The 18,589-nt window shown below is 46.9% G+C and overlaps 1 protein-coding gene across 5 annotated transcripts in view; it reads right to left on the reverse strand.

Annotated features, from left to right (window-relative positions):
• LOC140393835 (mitogen-activated protein kinase 14) overlaps nucleotides 1–18,198 on the reverse strand; it is a 73,288-nt gene extending 55,090 nt beyond the window's left edge. The window contains exon 1 of one of the 5 annotated variants that reach the window (XM_072480347.1): nucleotides 17,774–18,198. In XM_072480347.1, coding sequence (XP_072336448.1) covers nucleotides 17,774–17,889 — 116 coding nt within the window. In that variant the 5' untranslated portion in view covers nucleotides 17,890–18,198. Of the gene's footprint in view, nucleotides 1–16,887; nucleotides 16,909–17,773 lie in introns of those variants that run through there. The other 4 variants (XM_072480346.1, XM_072480349.1, XM_072480348.1 and 1 more) reach the window with 4 other exon arrangements.
• Between the last annotated feature and the right edge of the window lie 391 nt (nucleotides 18,199–18,589).

Raw genomic sequence — 18,589 nt, forward strand, 5'->3', positions numbered from 1 at the left:
TCTCCTGGATTTCATCATTCCACTAACCACATCTTCAACTATCTGAGATTGTAGAATTTTCTCCCTAAATGTTTCTGCCTCTCTCTTCTTTCAAAGGATTCCTCAAATTCTACCTCCCCTATTTTAATCTCTTTACCTTGGATGTCGAATTTAAAACAATAATGCTCCTGCATAGCCCTTGGGACATTTCTATATTAAATGCATTTTTGATCCAAGTTGCTGAAGAGTGGAAAGGTAAACGTTTTGAGAGTATAAATTCAAATGTAAGTGCTTTGGAGGATTAAACATGTGGGTAGCAAGTTCACAATATCCTTAAATATGGGAGCAGGCAGATAATGCTATTAAAAAGGGACCAAAAGTATCTCTGGTTATATATATATATCAATCAGTTTGTGGGGCACTGGCATCAGTACCTGGGAAAGTGGGGACTGTACCGTATGGAAGGCCTACATCTGAACTGTGCTGGGACCAGCTGCAAACTACATCAGGAGGAAAATAGAGGACTTTAAACTAAAGAGAGGGGATATGTAGGCTTACAAAGCACAAGGATTTAACAGCATTACAAGGCAGCTATTTAGATAATAATACCAGAGTGTGACAGAAAGGGACAGTGTACAAACATAAAAAGACAATAGGATCAAAAAGGGAAAAAATGGTAATGCAAAATTAATGGTTCTTTACTTAAATACATGCAACATTTGGCGCAACATAAATGAATTAACAGCACAAATTGAGGTTAATGGGTATGATCTTGAGATGTGGTTGTAGGGAGATCAAAACTGGGGACTAAATATTCAGGGTTATATGACTTTTCATAAGGACAGACAGGTAGGAAAGTGTGGTGGGGTAGCTTTATTAGTACAAGATGGAATCAGTACAATACCAAGAAGATATCTTGGATTGGAAGATGTAGAATACATGTGGGTGGAGGCAAGAAATAACAAGAGGAAGGTGACACTGGCGGGAGTAGACTATAGGCCCCCAAATAGTATTTATGCCGTAGGATGGAAAATAAATCAGAACAGCAGCACAAAAGGCAGTGCGCTTTAATCATGGATGACTTTAATCTTCATGCAGATTGGGAAAATCAAGTTGGCAGAGGTAGCCATGAGCAAGAATTCCTAAAGTGTATTTGGGAGTTTCTTAGAACAATCTCGAACATAGAATCCCTACAGTTCAGAAGGAGGCCACACGGCCCATCACGTCCAAACACCATAACCCCACCTAACCTACACATCCATGATCAAAAAGGGGTAATTTTATTATGGCCAATTAACGTAACCGACACATCTTTGGATTGTGGGAGGAAACCCCGGCATCCGGAGGAAACCCATACAGATACGGGGGATAAAGTGCAAACCACACACGATCACCCAAGGCCAGAATATGTTGTGGATCCAACCAGGAACAGGCTATTTTGGATTTGGTAATGGGTAATGAGACAGATTTAATAAACAATCTGAAGAGCACAAGATCCCCTAGAAATCAGTGACCATAACATGGTAAAATTTAGCATTCAATTTGAGAGAGAAACTTGGGTCAGAAACAACTGTGCCATACTTAAAGAAGGGTAATTAAAAAAGGAAGGAGGGGAGAGTTGGCTGGAGTGTACTGAAACCGGAGTTTAGCAGAAAGACGGTTAATCAGCAATGACAGACATTTCTGAAAATAGTTCATGACTCAACTAAAATATATCCCAATGAGGAAGGAGGGTTCTAGGAAGGAGATAAATCAACCATGGTTAACCGAGTGAAGGATAACATTAAGCTGAAAGAAAAAATATAATGTGGCAAACTTTAGTGATGAGCCAGAGGATTGGGCAAGTTTTAAAAACCAAAAGATTACCAAAAAAATAATAATGAGGGAAAAGATAATCCGAGGGCAAACTAGCAAGATAATATAAAAATGGACAGCAAAGGCTTCTTTAAATATATAAAAAGAGAGGTCAAAGTAAACATTAGAGAATGAGACTGGGGGAAAAATAATGGAGAACCAGGAAATGGCAGAGAAGTTAAACAAATACGCTGTGTCAGTCTTCACGGTGGAAGACACTAATAACACTCCAAAAATAAATAATCAAGGGATAAAGGGGGAGAAAATTAATACAATAACTAGGGAAAAGGTACTGGGGAAACTAATGGGATTAAAGGCCGATAAATCCCCCGGATCTGATGGGCTGCATCCCAGGATATTAAAGGAAGTCACTACAGAGTAAGTGGATGCACTGGTAGTAATCTTCCAAGAATCTTTAAATTCTAGAAAAGTCCCAGAGGAATGGAAAACTGCCAACGTAACACCTTTATTCAAAAAAGGAGACAGATAAAAAACAAGCAACTATATGCTTAACATCTGCCATTAGGAAAATGTTAGCATCCATTATAAAGGATGTAATAGCAGAGCATTTATAAATGCATAATATAATTGAATATAATTTGTCACATGTACTGAGGTACAGTGGAAAGGTGTACAGTCTAGACAGATTGTTTCATACATGAAAAACATGTATAATGTTACATGTACATATAACATGTAAAACATGGATATGCATAAATACACAACGTAAATACATGGGCATAGGCATCGGTCGAGCATAGAGTGTAGTATTACTCAGTAGAAAAGGTGCGCGAAGAAATCAGTTGAGTCCACAACAGGGTCATTCAGGAGTCTGGTAACAGCTGTTTTTGAACCCACTAGTGCATGCTCAGACTTTTGTATCTCCTGCCGGATGGAAGAAGTTGGAAGAGAATAACCCGGGTGGGAAGGGTCTTTGATTACGCTGCCCGCTTTCCAAAGGCAGCAGCAGGAGGTGCAGACAGAGACAATGGATGGGAGGCGGGTTCGCGTGATGGACTGGGCTGTGTTCACGACTCTTGTCGTTTCTTATGGTCTTGGGCCGAGCAGTTGCCATACCAGGCTGTGATGCAGCCAGATAGAATGCTTTCCATGGTGCATCTGTAAAAATTGCTAAGAGTCAATATGGACGTGCCGAATTTCCTCATTAAGTATAGGAGCTGTTGTGCTTTCTTGGTCGGAGTGTCGACATGGGTGGACCAGGACAGATTGTTAGTGACCTGCACACCTAGGAATTTGAAGTTGTCAACCATCCCCATCACGGCACCATGGATGCAGACAGGGGTGCTTATGATACTTTGCTTCCTGAAGTCAATGACCAGCTCTTTAGTTTTGTTGACGTTGAGGGAGACATTGTAGTTGTCGTTACACCACGCCACTAGGTTTTCTATCTCCCTCCTGTATTCTGACTCATCATTGTTAGAGATCCAACCCACTAAGGTTATGTCATCAGCAAACATGTAGATGGAGTTGGAACCAAATTTTGCCACATGCCGTGTGTATAGAAAGTATAGTAGGGGGCTAAGTACGCAGCCTTGCGGGGCCCCGGTATTGAGGACTATCGTGGATATGTCGTTGTTTATCCCTGATTGTGTTCTATTAGTCAGGAAGTTGAGAATCTGGTTGCAGAGGGAGAAGCCAAGTCCTAAGTTTTGCAGTTTTGATATGAGCTTGACTAGGATTATGGTGTTGAAGACAGAGCTGTAGTCAATGAATAGGAGTCCGACGTAGGTGTCCTTATTATCGAGATGTTCCAGAGATGAGTGTACGGCCCCAGAGATGAGTGTACGGCCACGGAGATGGCGTCCGCTGTGGACCGGTTGTGGCGGAGTCAAGCAGAGTCAATGTGGCTTCATGAAGGAAAAATCATTCCTGACAAAAATTCTTTCAGGTGGTGACAAGTCGGGTAAATGAAGGGGAACCAGTAAATGCAATATACTTGGATTTCCAAAAAGTGTTCAATAAAGTACCATACAAAAGGCTATTTAATAAGAGTCCATGGTGTTGGGGGTAGTATATTAGCATGGATGGAAGATTGGCTAACTGATAGAAGACAGAGTTAGGATAAGAGCAGCATTTTCAGTATGGCAACCTCAACTTGCGGAGTGCCACAGAGATCCGTGCTGGGGCAACAATTATTTACAATATATATTAATGACCTGGACAAGGGAAATGAATGAACTGTTGCCAAGTTTGCCAATGGCACAAAAATAGGTGGAATGGCAAGTGGTGAGAATTACATGAAGGGTTGACAGAGGGATAGAGACAGGTTAGGTGAGTGGGCAAAAATTTGGCAGATGGAATATAATGTAGGAAAATGTGAAGTTATGCACTGTGGTAGGAAGAATAAAGGAGCTGAATATTATTTAAATTAAGACTGCAGAAAACTGCAGCACAGAGGGTTTTGGGGGTCTCCGTCCATACAAAGCTAGCATGCAAGTTCAGCAGGTAACTGGGAAGGCAAATGGAATGCTGGCCTTTATTTCAAAGGGAATGGAGTAGAAAATAGGGAAGTCCTGCTAAAACTATACAAAGCCGGGTGTTTAAGTACGCTCTTCTGCTGCACACTTAATTTTAGCATTTACGGGCGGCACGGTGGTTAGCACTGTTGCTTCACAGCACCAGGGATCCGGGTTCGATTCCCGGCTTGTGTCACTGTCTGTGCGGAGTCTGCACGTTTTCCCAGTGTCTGAGTGGGTTTCTTCCGGGCGCTCCAGTTTCCTTCCACAAGTCCCGAAAGATGCACTTGTTAGGTGACTTGGACATTCTGAATTCTACCTCAGTTTACCCGAACAGACACTGGAGTGTGGCGACTAGAGGATTTTCACAGTAACTTCATTGCAGTGTTAATGTAAGTCTACTTGCGACACTAATAAAGATTATTTCTACACAGGCATTCTAGTTACTGTATATACAGATATTAGGAGGAAAATTGCAAGACGAACCTAATAGGCATTTTGATATGATGGAGTTTCATCTAGTTTACATCCAAATTTTAACATACACACTTGCAAATGCACAAAGGGACTTTAACTGAAAACTTGGGTATGCAACTGAGGTACCATTAGTTGCATTAGGATTTTGAATAAGTACTAATTTATTACCGTTATCAAAATAGTGCTTTCTCTATTCTATTCAAAGACTAAATTAGGTTATACAAACAAGCTCATTATAAAAACGTAGTTACCTATTTGCCAAGCTTAACCATGAACCAACATGTTCGTCAAAACCCTCTTAGGACATGATACCTGGAGAAAGAATGAATGACCTGAAATATTAATCCCACCAAGGCTCTTTCATTCCATTTTGAGTATCTTCCCCCTCTCGTAAAGTGCCAATTATTGCCAGTGTTCTAGTAGGCAACAGCTGGACCATACTACACTCAACCTTGACACACTGTCTTGCAGTGGTCACTGGACATCAAAAAGCAGAAAACCTTAGCAGATGTTTTCTTTAGCTCAGGGGTGTAGTCACCTTATACCATTCTCAATTCCCATTGCCCCTATATACACAGTTGGTTGAAGTCAAGATTGAATAGATTTTCTGGTCATCAATCCATTCCCAATGACCAGGGAATTTCAGAGTAGGTTGCAATGGGAAAGCCAGATTACTCGTCAACAAGAACATACCACATCCTCAAAGTCAACCAGGGCGGAAAGAATGGCACAAGTGTCATGGGGGAAAAGAAATCAACAGTACAGACGAACATTAACACCTCCAAGGTAAAGCTCGGGCAACTATTGTCAGCACTGTAAAACAAAGGTAACATTAAATACAGCTTACATTTCCATTGCGACTAATTACTACATACAGATTAATCTCAAGAATATTTTACTAGGCAATGACTGGTACGTTAACATCCAGTCAAGGGGAGGAGGAAAAGATGGGCTGGAATTGATAAAGATGATTAAAGTATAACAACGGAGTTGTTCAGATTTTGTAAACAGAAAGGTGTTAACGCAGGGATGGATAATCAGATATTCTCCTTTTTCTTTCCCTGCATAAATCAGCCCCCACAGAAATGTTCTTCCAAAATACACTAGGTTCTGGGCAGAACAATTTCACAAATGCTAGCTCTTTTTGTTCTTGCATACAAGTCTTAACCTTGGCTCAGTGCTACACCACGCCAAGGCAGAACAAGGTTTCAAAGCCCACTCCAGAGACTTGAGCATTGACATTTAAATTACGTTCTGAGTGTTGGAGTAAGAGGTTCCTTAGATCAGATATTAAACCAAGGCATCAGAGGAACTTCCCCTGCTCTTCTTCGAGTAGTGCCATGATTGTAAAGGATCTTGTGGTACCACTTGAAGAGGAGCAGTGCCTTGGATGATATTTATTCAGCAATAACCATCAAAACATTTCATCATTTGCTGTTTGTGGAATCCTACCATGTACAGTTTAGCTGCCTTATTGACCTGCATTAAAACAGTGACTACAGTCATCAGTTCAACAACTACTTGGCACAGAAGAGGCTCTGTATAAATTTAGTATTGGCATTCATTTCTAATGGAAGAGAGCATAAAAGTAGGGAGGTGATGTTACAACAGTATAGGGCATTGGTGAGACCGCATCTGGAGTACTACGGACATTTTAGGCCAACTGACTTGAAGAACGTAAATACATTCAGAGAAGGTTCACTAGATTGATTCCAGGAATGAAGGACTTGTCTTAGAAAGAGAGATTGAGCAGTTTAGGCCTATACTTGGGAGGTTAGATGAATGAGATCTAATTGAGGTATACGGGGGTATACTGAGGTATACTGAAATTTACTGACCCACCCTTCAACTCCCTCATCCAAGTCATTAATGAAAATCACAAACAGCAGAGGACCCAGAACTGATCCCTGCGGTACGCCACTGGTAACTGGGATCCAGGCTGAATATTTGCCATCTACCACCACTCTCTGACTTCTATCGGTTAGCCAGTTCATTATCCAACTGGCCAAATTTCCCACTATCCCATGCCTCCTTACTTTCTGCAGAAGTCTACCATGGGGAACCTTAACAATTGCCTTACTAAAATCCATGTACACTACATCCACTGCTTTACCTTCATCCACATGCTTGGTCACCTCCTCAAAGAATTCAATAAGACTTGTAAGGCAAGACCTACCCCTCACAAATCCATGCTGACTATCCCTAATCAAGCAGTGTCTTTCCAGATGCTCAGAAATCCTATCCTTCAGTACCCTTTCCATTACTTTGCCTACCACCGAAGTAAGACTAACTGGCCTGTAATTCCCAGGGTTATCCCTAGTTCCTTTTTTGAACAGGGGCACGACATTCGCCACTCTCCAATCCCCTGGTACCACCCCTGTTGACAGTGAGGACGAAAAGATCATTGCCAACGGCTCTGCAATTTCATCTCTTGCTTCCCATAGAATCCTTGGATATATCCCGTCAGGCCCGGGGGACTTGTCTATCCTCAAGTTTTTCAAAATGCCCAACACACCTTCCTTCCTGACAAGTATTTCCTCGAGCTTACCAATCTGTTTCACACTGTCCTCTCCAACAATATCGCCCCTCTCATTTGTAAATACAGAAGAAAAATACTCATTCAAGACCTCTCCTATCTCTTCAGACTCAATACACAATCTCCCGCTACGGTCCTTGATCGGACCTACCCTCGCTCTAGTCATTCTCATATTTCTCACATATGTGTAAAAGGCCTTGGGGTTTTCCTTGATCCTACCCGCCAAAGATTGTTCATGCCATCTCTTAGCTCTCCTAATCCCTTTCTTCAGTTCCCTCCTGGCTATCTTGTATCCCTCCAATGCCCTGTCTGAACCTTGTTTCCTCAGCCTTACATAAGTCACCTTTTTCCTCTTAACAAGACATTCAACCTCTCTTGTCAACCATGGTTCCCTCACTCGACCATCTCTTCCCTGCCTGACAGGGACATACATATCAAGGACACGTAGCACCTGTTCCTTGATTCACCTAACAGCAGGTCTTTCAGGACATGTGGAAGGTAACCGGAGCACCCGGAGGAAACCCACGCAGACACAAGGAGAATGTGCAGACTCTGCAGACAGTGACCCAAGCCGGGAATCGAACCTAGGACAGTGCCACCCACTGTGCTACCGTGCTGAGTATCCACAAGTCTCTGGGTAGAGAATTCTAAAGATTCTCAACCCTTTGAGTCTTTTATTGGAGATGTTTCGCATCTTTCCTAAATAGCCCCTTATCTGGCCAGTGAGACTGGGTGTTCTAGATTCTCCAGCCTGTCAAATCCCTTATGAACTTATTATGTTCCAATTAGATTGCCCCTGTTCTTCTAAACGCCAAGGAATACAGGCCTAGCTGGTCTACTCAAACTTTCATCATCGTAGCATAGCAGGCCATAGTAGCAAGAGGTGCATTATTACCACATTCGGATTTTCAGAATTGAACAGAGGTTTTATTATATTTTACAGGACTTTGATTGAAATACAATAAATGCGCTTGCTGATTAACATGCATAACAGGGACAATATAGTACTACAAAAAACATGATTTCACAATGTTGAATTTAACATTATGGAAGTTCATTTTCAGAATGTTCCTAATTTTATGTACATGACCATGTTAGTTACAGTCACCAATTTGTTTGGATAGTCTCATCAACAGCACCAATAACAAAAATTGCAAAATACTTATAAAATATTAAATGTTTAAGACTTTACTGGATTTGTTTAGGGGCTGGTTTAGCACATTGGGCTAAATAGCTGGCTTTTAAAGCAGACCAAGGCAGGCCAGCAGCATTGTTCAATTCCTGTACCAGCCTCCCCGAACAGGCGCCGGAATGTGGCGACTAGGGGCTTTTTACAGTAACTTCATTGAAGCCTACTTGTGACAATAAGCGATTTTCTTTCTTTCTTCTTCTTTAGGATCATTACGGAGTCCAGCAGTAACAGAAAATGAATTAGCATGCATAACTTACAATGGATCATCCATATTAACATGTGCAGAGGCAGATTCTGGACAGCTATTTTAATGTTTAAATAACGAGTCTAATGATAGTATGCCTTTTTCTGAAGTGGCTTTGAAAATGTGTTGAAACAATTTTACATTCACAGGAAACCATCCAATGGTGATGCCATTTTGTAATAAACTGAAGAGAAACAGTTATTGCTTAATTGATTGCTCTGGATTAAACACTGCTATTTAACAGTCAATTCGAAGACTTACTACTGATCACAGTATGTTATTTCAATTATTTTTGCTGAGAAAAAGAATTATGAAAATTATTGAGTTAAGCAAATTGAACAGCATTTTTCAAGACAATTTTTTTTTAAACTGAGGGTTGAAGTATGGATTCAACATTTCATTTTGATTTCAAAAATAATTTCAAACATGTTAGTATTTAAAATGAGCACATATCAAAATTCAGAGAGTACAAAACTAAGACTGACTGGTACATCTCAACCTTATTCCCCCAACTTCTTCTCACCTTTAATCTGCACTTTGCACTAACAAGTTGTCTTGAAACAGGACTGCAAAGGTTCAGAAATCACAGGTTTAAACACAAATCATTATCCATCATGAATTTTATAATGTAACTGCATTTAATATTTCAATTGAATTGCTGTATTGCCAAATGTGCTCATTTATATGGTTTTTTAAAAATAAATTTAGAGTACCCAATATTTTTTTCCCCCCAATTAAGGGGCAATTTAGCATGGCCAATCCACCTAACCTGCACATCTTTGGGTTGTGGGGGGGTGAAACCCACGCAGACGAGGAGAATGTGCAATCTCCACACAACTCATTTATATTGTTAAGGAGTATACACCACATGCAAACAATTTTTTAAAAATATATATATTTATTAAAGTTTTTTAACACAATTTTTCTCCCTTACAAACAATACCACCCCCCGCCCCCCGTAACAAAAAAAAAACAAGAAATTGCGCAGAGCAAGATATATACATGGCAAAATGATATATTTACACAGCTTTGTACACTGGCCCTCACCCGTACGTGCCAGTTTCCCCAACCCTTCATGTTATCTCTTGCTCATCCACCCTCCCAGGCAGTCCCCCCCCCTCCCAGGACGTCCCCTCCACCCCACCGCCACCCCACCCCCCCTCCCCCACCAAGGCTGCTGCTGACCGACCTTCATCTAACGCTCTGCGGGATAGTCTAGGAACGGTTGCCACCGCCTGTAGAACCCCTGCGCAGACCCTCTCATGGCGAACTTAATCCTCTCCAACTTTATAAACCCAGCCATATCATTTATCCAGGCCTCCAGGCTGGGGGGCTTTGCCTCCTTCTACATTAGCAAGATCCTTCGCCGGGCTACTAGGGACGCAAAGGCCAGAATGCCGGCCTCTTTCGCCTCCTGCACTCCCGGTTCATCCACTACTCCAAATATTGCTAGCCCCCCCGCTTGGCTTGACCCAGACTTTCACCACCTGAGATATTGCTCCCGCCACTCCTCTCCAGAACCCCTCCAGTGCCGGGCATGACCAATACATATGGACATGGTTCGCCAGGCTCCCTGAGCACCTTCCACATCTGTCCTCTACCCCAAAGAACCTACTCAACCTCGCCCCTGTGTGCTCTGTGGACCACCTTAAATTGTATCAGGCTGAGCCTGGCACACGAGGAGGAGGAATTAACCCTAACTAGGGCATCAGCCCACAGACCTTCCTCGATCTCCTCCCATTTACCCTTCAACTCTTCTACCAGCGCTTCCCCCTCTTCTTTCAACTCCTGGTGTATTTCCGACACCTTGCCCTCCCCGACCCATACACCCGAGATCACCCTATCTTGAACTTCTTGTGCCGGGAGCAACGGGAATTCCCTCACCTGTCGCCTCACAAAAGCCCTCACCTACATATATCTGATGGCATTTCCCGGGGGTAACTCGAACTTCTCCTCCAGTGCCCCTAGGCTCGCAAACATCCCGTCGATGAACAGGTACCCCATTCTTCCAATCCCCGCCCAATGCCAGCTCTGGAACCCCCCGTCCATCTTCCCCGGGACAAACCGGTGGTTACCCCTGATCGGGGACCACACCGATGCTCCCATTGCACCCCGGTGCCGTCTCCACGGGCCCCAGATCCTTAGCATTGCCGCCACCACCGGGCTCGTGGTATACTTTGTCGGCGAGAGCAACAGCGGTGCCGTCACCAACGCCCCCAGGCTTGTTCCTTTACAGGACGCCATCTCCATCCTCTTCCATGCCGCCCCCTCTCCCTCCATAACCCACTTGCGGATCATCGCCACATTTGCTGCCCAGTAGTAGCTCCCCAGGTTTGGCAGCGCCAACCCTCCTCGGTCCCTACTGCGTTCCAGGAACCCTCTCCTTACTCTCGGGGTCTTATTCGCCCACACAAACCCCATAATACTCCTGCCTACTCTCTTAAAAAAGGCCTTCGTGATCACGATGGGAAGGCACTGAAACACAAACAGAAACCTCGGAAGGACCACCATTTTGACCGACTGCACTCTACCCGCCAGCGAGAGCGGTAACATGTCCCATCTTTTGAAATCCTCTTCCATTTGCTCCACCAACCTCGTCAGATTCAGTTTATGTAGGGTCCCCAACTCCTGGCTATCTGGATCCCCAGATACCGAAAGTTCCCCTCCGCCCTCCTCAGCGGTAGGTCCCCTATCCCTCTTTCTTGGTTCCCCGCCTGTAATACAAAGAGCTCACTCTTCCCTACATTGAGCTTATAGCCCGAAAACTCCCCAAACTCCCTTAGTGTCTCCATGACCTCCACCATCCCCTCCAATGGATCCGCCACGTACAGCAACAGGTCATCCGCATATAGCGACACCCGATGCTCTGCTCCCCCTCGGACCACCCCCCTCCATTTATTAGACTCCCTCAATGACATGGCCAATGGTTCGATCGCCAAAGCGAACAACAGGGGGCACCCCTGCCTCGTCCCTCGGTACAGTCGAAAGCACTCCGACCTCCGCCGGTTCGTCACTCCACTCGCCATCGGGGCTCTGTAAAGGAGCTTAACCAAATTGATAAACCCTACCCCGAACCCAAACCTACGCAGCATCTCCCAGAGGTACTCCCACTCTACTCGGTCAAAGGCCTTCTCCGCGTCCATAGCTGCCACTATCTCCGCCTCTCCCTCCTCCGATGGCATCATTATCACGTTTAAGAGCCGCCGCACATTGGTGTTTAGTTGCCTGCCCTTTACAAATCCAGTCTGGTCCTCGTGGATTACCCCCGGGACACAGTCCTCGATCCTCGTGGCCAGTACTTTTGCCAGCAAATTTGCATCCACATTGAGGAGCGAGATCGGCCTGTACGATCCACATTGCAGTGGGTCCTTGTCCCGCTTTAGGATCAAAGAAATTGTCGCTTCCGACATTGTCGGGGGCAGGGTCCCCTCCTCTCTTGCCTCATTAAAGGTCCACACCAGTAGCGGGGCCAACAGGTCTGCGTACTTCCTGTAGCACTCCACCGGGAATCCATCCGGTCCCGGGGCCTTCCCCGCCTGCATGCTCCCCAAACCCTTGCTCAGCTCCTCCAACCCAATTGGTGCCCCCAAACCAGCCACCTCTTGCTCCTCCACCCTCGGGAATCTCAGCTGATCTAGGAATCGTCTCATATTCTCTTCCCCCGCTGGGGGCTGGGATCTGTACAGCACTTCATAAAAGGCCTTGAATACCTCGTTTATTTTCGTCGCACTCCGAACCGCGGCTCCCCTTCCATCATTAACTCCTCCTATTTCCCTCGCTGCCATCCTCTTACGGAGTTGGTGTGCCAGCATCCGACTAGCCTTTGCCCCATACTCGTAGGTCGCCCCCTGCGCTTTCCTCCACTGTGCCTCCGTCTTCCCTGTGGTCAATAGGTCAAACTCTGTCTGGAGCCGTCGTCTTTCCCAAAGTAATCTTTCCTCCGGGGCCTCTGCGTATCTCCTGTCCACTCAAAATCTCCCCCACTAACCTCTCCCTTTCCATACCCTCGATCTTCTCCCGATGAGCCCTAATGGAAATTAGCTCTCCCCTGATCACCGCCTTCAACGCCTCCCATACCACCCCCACCCGCACCTCCCTGTTGTCGTTGGCCTCCAAGTACCTTTCGATACACCCCCTCACCTTCCCACACACCACCTCGTCCGCCAGCAGTCCCACATCCAGCCGCCACAATGGGCGTTGGTCCCTCTCCTCTCCCAGCTCCAGTTCCACCCAGTGCGGGGCATGGTCCGAAACGGCTATAGCCGAATACTCCGTCCCCTCCCCCCTCGGGATGAGCGCCCTACCCAGAACAAAGAAATCTATCCGGGAGTAGGCTTTGTGTACATGGGAGAAGAAAGAAAATTCCCTGGCCTGCGGCCTTGCAAACCGCCATGGGTCCACTCCCCCCATCTGATCCATAAACCCCCTAAGCACCTTGGCCACCGCCGGCCTCTTTCCAGTCCTTGATTTGGAGCGGTCCAGTGCTGGATCCAACACTGTATTGAAGTCCCCTCCCATTATCAGGCCTCCTATCTCCAGGTCCGGAATGCGCCCCAACATGCGCTTCATGAATCCTGACCATCATCCCAGTTCGGGGCGTATACGTTTACCAACACCACCCATGTCCCTTGCAGCCTACCGCTCACCATTACATATCGCCCTCCATTGTCCGCTACAATAGTCTTGGCCTCAAATGACTCCCGCTTTCCCACCAATATTGCCACCCCTCTATTCTTCGCGTCCAGTCCCGAGTGGAATACCTGTCCTACCCATCCCTTTCTTAGCCTGACCTGGTCCGCCACCTTCAGGTGTGTCTCTTGGAGCATGGCCACGTCCAGTCCCTTTAAGTGCGCGAACACCAGCCCATTCAGACCCCTCACATTCGACGTTATCAGCCGGATTGGAGGGGCTCTCACCACCACCACCACCCCCCCCCCCCACGCCCCGCCGACTAGCCATCTCCTTTTCTGGGCCAGTCCCGTGTCCACGCCTCCCTCACCCTCCAGTCCCCCAGAGGGGGGACCCCCGTCCCGACCACCTCTTCTGTGTCCCATTCCCTTTCGGCCAGTGCAGCAGCAACCCTTTCCCCCCCCTCTCCCCCCCCCCCCCCCCCCTCCGCTAGACCCGTCTAGCTTTTTTGCTCCCCCCCATGTCACTCCCGTAAGTCAGCTGACGCCTGCTGACCCCGGCTTCCCCCCCCGTCCCATTGACCTCCCCGCGTGGGAGTCTCCCAATCCATATGCATTCCTTCGTTCCCCTTCCCGCCTTTCTTCTCGAGCGCGGGAAAACACCCCGCACTTTCCAAAGCCCGCTCCGCCCCCTCTGGCGCAGCTCCTGTCGCGGCCTTGTCTCTCTCCCCCAGCCTATGTAACATTTCCTGCACGTGATTGACCCCCTATATACAACAACCATCACCCATCAAACCCCAAAACATCCCCCCCACCCTCACAAACCCTCAGTTAGAGTCCAACTTTTGGGCTTGTACAAAGGTTCACGCCTCTTCAGGCGTTTCGAAGTAATAGTGTTGGCCCTTTTATGTGACCCACAGTCGCGCTGGCTGCAGCATTCCGAATTTCACTTCTTTCCGGTACAACGCCGCTTTGGCCCAGTTGAAACCCGCTCTCCGCTTTGCAACCTCCGTGCTCCAGTCCGGGTATATTCGGATCTCTGCATTGTCCCACTTACTGCTCCGCTCCTTCTTGGCCCATCTCAGGACCCACTCTCTGTCCGTGAACTGGTGGAACCTCACCACCATCGCCCTTAGCGGCTCATATGCCTGGGGCTTCTTCGCCAGCCCCCGATGTGCCCCGTCCAACTCCAGCGGCCTCAAAGGGGCCTTCATGCCCATCATCGCCTCGAGCATCGTGCTCGCGTATGCCCCGGCATCAGCCCCCTCCACTCCCTCAGGGAAACCCAGGATTCGCAGATTCTTTCTCCTCAACCTGTTCTCCAGGTCTTCGAGTCTTCCCGCCCACCTCTTGTGTAGCACCTCGTTCTGCTCCACTCTCACCGCCAAGCCCACGAGCTCGTCCTCGTTCTGACTCTTTTCTGTACCTCCTGGATCTTAGCTTCGTGGGCCTTCTGGGTGATCCCGAGCCCTTCAATTGCCGAAAGCATAGGAGCCAACATCTCCTTGCGCATCTCCTCGAATCAGCGCTTGATGAACTCCTGCAGCTCCCCTTTGTCCCTGGCCCCCGCCATAGCCTCAATCCGAAGTCGAGAGGGAATCCTTTTGGCAGTGTTCGCTTCACCAGTCTGCCCGAAAAAGTCTATGGAAACTCCTGAAAAAGGTCTGAGAGTCCGTTCCAGACGGGAGCTGCCAAATGCGCGACCGACTCCTCCATGGCCGCCACCGGAAGCCTCGTCCCTGCTTCTTCAATGGCCTTGGTAGATCTTTTCACAGTTGTTCCCTCTGCTGCTAGAATACACCTTTGATAGAGTCAAGTCAGATTGCAGCTTTAAGCTTGCCCTTCCCCCGCCTGCATGCTGGAAGAGGCCCTTGTCTATTCCTGCAGCTCAAGCCAAATCTTTTACTGTTTCTGCCGGGTCTGGTAGCCAAAAGACATAACATTCCTGGGGGACACTGTCAGGGGAATGCTGCAGTCTTCTTCCCATACCGGGAAATGTCAAACAAATGCCGTGGGGGGCCTGTAAAAGAGCCCAAAAGTCCATTCCAAGCGGGAGCTACCGAATATGCGACCTAGCTCTGCATAGCCGCACCCAGAAGTCCCACATGAAAACAATTACACATGCACTCAGTTTCGCCACACTGATCATAGCATTCCTAGGCAGAGAAGATTGCTGATTGTAAAACAACATTGCTGGACTGTAGAAGTGAGCCAAGAAATTAGTTTGTCTGTAGCTCAACCAATTTGCCTGCCAATGTGACCCAAGAGTCACAATTGACACATGATGGGGTGCCAGGAAATCCCCTCCCAAAATGTTTTTTTGTTCTTTTAGCCACACCATAATCACTTCAGTTGGTGCCCATCATTGTAGTACATTTCGTAAAAAAAAATGAATGCATGACTAATGTAAATGAGATGTTATGTAAGAGTGAAGTTGGGTTATAAGCATTTTCAAAAAATTTGTAATTTGCAGGAACTTTAGAAACAAATTTGTCATATCCTTCAGTTCAGTGGGGTGAAGCAATTCATTGCTTGCCTGCAAATAACTTCCCTACAAATAACTTCTCAGCAACATTGCAAGTTACTCAAGAGCAAGCAAATAATTGTTTTAAGTTTTCCTAGCATCTCCAAAAGTCAAGGAGTAGTGACTTGCTTTAGAACAGCTATAAGTTTAAAGAACACTTTATTGGCACCCAGACTTCTCAAATCAGTTAAATGCTGGGAAAACTCAGCAGGCTTGACAGTATCTGTGCAGAGAGAAGCAGAGTTAACATTTTGAATCGAGATAACTTCTTCTGAACCACAAGGATTCAAAACATTAGCGGTTTCTCTCTCCACAGATGCTGCCAGCCCTGCTGGGTTTTTCCAGCATTTTGTTTTTATTTCAGCCAGCATCTGCAGCATTTTACTTTTCAAATCAGTATTGTGGTGGAGCAGCAGTCCAGGCATTCAGCCTGGGAGCAGAGATATTTCTTTGCAACCTCTGCTTCTACCTGCATTTATATTGTAGGCAATGGGGCAACCACTGGAAGCACACTGAAATCAATGTCTATGCTGCTCCACAGTTCTGGAATTTTTATATACAGTGCACATCTGCTGCATACTCCATTTGCACTTGTGTTCATTGGCCTTAAATTCCACCTAAACAATCTCCAACTTGACCAACGTTCGGCCACTCATTTTTCCTCATCCTTTCAACTGGCTCCATATCTCCCAAAACATCAAATTCCTCAGTCTCATTTACAAGTTTCTTGGCAGCCTTACCCCATCCTATCTTTTTAAACAACTTCTAACACTACATTCCAGGCTTCAATGCTGCAACTTTAGTCTCCAATTCATTTCACTTCTCCATTTATGGCAGCGCTCAATCCTAAATAATGGAGGGGATTCTATTCAGTTGAAAGTAGTTTGCGGTGGATGTGAATGAGGCTCATGTTAAGATTGAGCAGAACCCAGAGATTTACATACAACACTTATGTACAAAAATAAGCCACACTTACCAAATTGCTCAAATCAGCAAGTTCTAAAATTCTGCCAAACTACTCCTCTAATTATTCGGATATTTTCCCAATTTGTAAAATAACACCCAGCAGGTGAAATCAATGCCACTCTTACGGCTGGTTCCCACAGTATTGTTAACACTGCGCAATTTGCTCATTTTGTGCCGATGGAAATAAAACTCGCAATCATAAATGCAATAACAAACAGCGCTGAACCAAACAAAATGCAACTAAATTAACCAAACAAATACAATCAGAGGATTACGCAAGCTTTCACCATTCCAAAACGCTTTGGAACAAAATCACAAGGCAAACTCTGGTGGATCAAGGTCCAACGTGGGTCCACAGATGCTGCCAGCCCCGCTGAGTTTACCCAGCATCTTCTTGTTTGTCAATCCAACACTGGTGATGTTAGAAAACAGGGGGGAGGGGAGGGCGACAGTGCCCAATAAACTTCCACTGTCACTTCACCCTTTTGTTGCACACGATATGTGATTTCGGCACAAGACAAAACCAAATGCACCCCTGCAACAAGTTGCAGAGGAATCTATATTTGATCAGCGCGATGACTTTTTAAAAAGACTCTCTTCTAACGAAATACAATTTGCAAAGAGTCAAAGAATTATAAAGGTGCAACCTGTGCACCCCGATTAGACGCCAAACACCGCCATCCCGGGCCTAACGAGGCCTGTTAGCGGGGGAAGTGCAAAACCGAGAAGAGCTGCTGGTGCTGGGCTTTGCAAGCCTCTCTCTCTCTCTCTCACGCACACACAACCAACTAACTTTCTCACAACTTGTGCAAAAAAAACCAAACAGGTGTGCGGCTCCACTTAAAATCAGCAAACGAACAAATAAAGTAAAGCAGGCGGTGAGCCGAGGCACGTACCAGACAGAGCCGTAAGCCCCCGAGCCGACGGGGGAGAGGGTCTGGTATCTCTCCGGCACTTCCCAGATTGTCTTATTCAACTCCTGTTTGTAAAAGTGCGGCCTGACTTCTGACATTGTGCACAGAGGCTGCTCTCCTCCTGCAAAGGCAGGCGGGCGGGGGGGGGGGGGGGGAAGGGAGTTGCTGCAAAAGAATTTAAAATTTTAAAAGAAACCGCCCCTTTTGTATTTAAATGGAGTTAAGGTTAAAACGGCCGACTTGAATTGCGAGTGAGGGGGGGGGGTGGCGTTGACAAGTTGTCGCCTCTTTTCCAGTCACGATGTGAAGGTGATACCCAATATGCAGGGGCAGGCTCTCCTGAGGAGGGGGCGGCCGCGGGCCGGTGAAGAGCGGCGGCTCCCGATTGACATGGGACACCCGCGCGCGCGGGGGGGGGGGGGGGGGGGGGGCTCAAGCTCCCGCACTTCCCCCTCCTTTGACTGCAGTGACGTCAACACCCCGCCCACAGAGCGCGCCGCCGCCAGATTGTTCGACCATTGCGTCATGCTTCCCGGCATTGACGTCGCTCCCAGCCGCTCGGGCGCACGCGCACACGCGACGGACTTCTGGGAAGGGGCTGGGGCGCGCGGAGAGGAGGGAGCGGCGCGCGCGCGTGCGCAGGAAGGGCCGGCAGGGTGCGCATGCGCAAATCGGGCTGGCCCGCCTGCGCGGGGCCGCGCGCGCGCGCGCGCACACGCCCTCCCGCCACTCGACCAGCTTCCGTCACCCGCCCGATTCTGCTCTCCCACCACCTCCAGGTGCAGGTGGACCGCAGGC

Source organism: Scyliorhinus torazame, chromosome 17 (genome assembly GCF_047496885.1).
Source record: "Scyliorhinus torazame isolate Kashiwa2021f chromosome 17, sScyTor2.1, whole genome shotgun sequence".
In the NCBI taxonomy this organism is placed as follows: Eukaryota; Metazoa; Chordata; class Chondrichthyes; order Carcharhiniformes; family Scyliorhinidae; genus Scyliorhinus; species Scyliorhinus torazame.